Source organism: Seriola lalandi, unplaced genomic scaffold (genome assembly GCF_002814215.2).
Source record: "Seriola lalandi dorsalis isolate HSWRI2012SDOR001 ecotype SW California unplaced genomic scaffold, Sedor1 jcf7180002034641, whole genome shotgun sequence".
Taxonomy (NCBI): Eukaryota; Metazoa; Chordata; class Actinopteri; order Carangiformes; family Carangidae; genus Seriola; species Seriola lalandi.
The window spans coordinates 1-1696 of NW_019505217.1; the positions used below are offsets into that span (position 1 = coordinate 1).

Below are 1696 nucleotides of genomic sequence, written 5' to 3' on the forward strand. Positions count from 1 at the left end.
TTTTTTTTTTTTTTTTTTTTTTTTTTTTTTTTTTTAAATGGCAAATTATAAAACCTCAGAATATTTAGAGCGGTGTTGACGCTGTCAAGTCAATGGAGAAGCTGGGACAATATTACAGGTCGATTTTGTAGTTTTGTGAATGGTTGCTATCTTCCTCCCACCCGGCAGATGGAAACAGTGTATCCATATCAACCACTTGAGTTCTGTGGTAGGGACACTCACGCGTTCCTTGTGGGCACTCGTGCATTACATTGTAACTACATTTTACAGTGCACATTAAGACCTCCCGCGAGAAGCATCTTGTCTGTGCGCATCTCGTGTGTCACAGAAACCTTCAAACCATGTCGACAATATTTTCTTTTCAGACGCAACTCGTCTCCATCATGGACGCATTATCCAAAACAGCCGTAATGGAAATAAGCAAACTGGTGGAGATCGAGTCGAAGATGCTGAAAATAGAGATAACTCGAGGGCGGAACGAAATCGCCTCGCTCACAGAGAAACTGCAGCTGATGGAGAAATTGCTTTATATCGCACAGGGGGGCAGACAGGACGCCGCGGCAGCAGCATGCTCAGTGGTAAGGGACGGCTCAGCAAACAGAATATTGGAGCCTGACAGGACAAGCCCTGCCATAAAGAGGTAGGCTTGTTGATTCCTGTGTGTAGCGTGTAGATATAGTGTGTCTGTCTCCATCATAACCTTTGCTGTCAGCTCCACCCTGCTTGACGTATTAATCTAAGTTTATTGCATCCTAGTGAGAGCCCATGGGAAAGCATAAGTTCCTCCACTGAGATGAGCAGTTTGCATCCAGGCGAAGAGCAAACTGCGGCTGAAGTAAGTCTGCACTGACCAGTGTTATGCTGTTATATTGAACCGTATCCTTCATGTGTAACAGGCAAAATTCATACAATGTTTTCTCATCAGCTTCCAAACCCACCAAAAGAGCAGCCTGATCTAATTGTTGTAAAGGAAGAGCCGTCAGAGGTGGACACCGGAGACAATGAACAAGGTAGGACAAGTGACAACAGTGAGTATTAAATTCAAGATTGGCTGCACAACAATGTGTAAAATGTATGTATTAATTGACTCGGGACAACACATTTACAGTGGTGCAAGAAAGTATTTAGTCAGCCACCAATTGTGCAAGTTCTCCCACTTAAAAAAAGATGAGGCCTGTAATTTTCATCATAGGTATACCTCAACTATTAGAGACAAAATGAGAGAAGAAAAAAAAAAAAAAAAAAAAAAAAAAAAAAAAAAAAAAAAATCCAGAAAATCACTGTCCGATTTTTAAAGAATTTATTTGCAAATTATGGTGGAAAATAAGTATTTGGTCAATAACAAAAGTTCATCTCAATACTTTGTTATATACCCTTTGTTGGCAATGACGGAGGTAAAACGTTTTCTGTAAGTCTTCACAAGGTTTTCACACACTGTCGCTGGTATTTTGGCCCATTCCTCCATGCAGATCTCCTCTAGAGCAGTGATGTTTTGGGGCTGTCGCTGGGCAACACAGACTTTCAACTCCCTCCAAAGATTTTCTATGGGGTTGAGATCTGGAGACTGGCTAGGCCACTCCAGGACCTTGAAATGCTTCTTACGGAGCCACTCCTTCGTTGCCTGGGCGGTGTGTTTGGGATCATTGTCATGCTGAAAGACCCAGCCACGTTTCATCTTCAATGCCCTTGCTGATGG

General features: G+C 42.4%; 1 protein-coding gene across 1 annotated transcript; it reads left to right on the top strand.

Annotated features, from left to right (window-relative positions):
- Positions 1-55: 55 nt before the first annotated feature.
- On the top strand, positions 56-1288 carry LOC147819865 (uncharacterized). The gene is made up of 3 exons (XM_087169780.1): positions 56-640; positions 757-835; positions 926-1288. Exons 1-3 carry the CDS (start codon positions 342-344, stop codon positions 1037-1039), a joined length of 492 nt encoding a protein of 163 aa, XP_087025906.1. The 5' UTR covers positions 56-341; the 3' UTR covers positions 1040-1288.
- Positions 1289-1696: the final 408 nt, after the last annotated feature.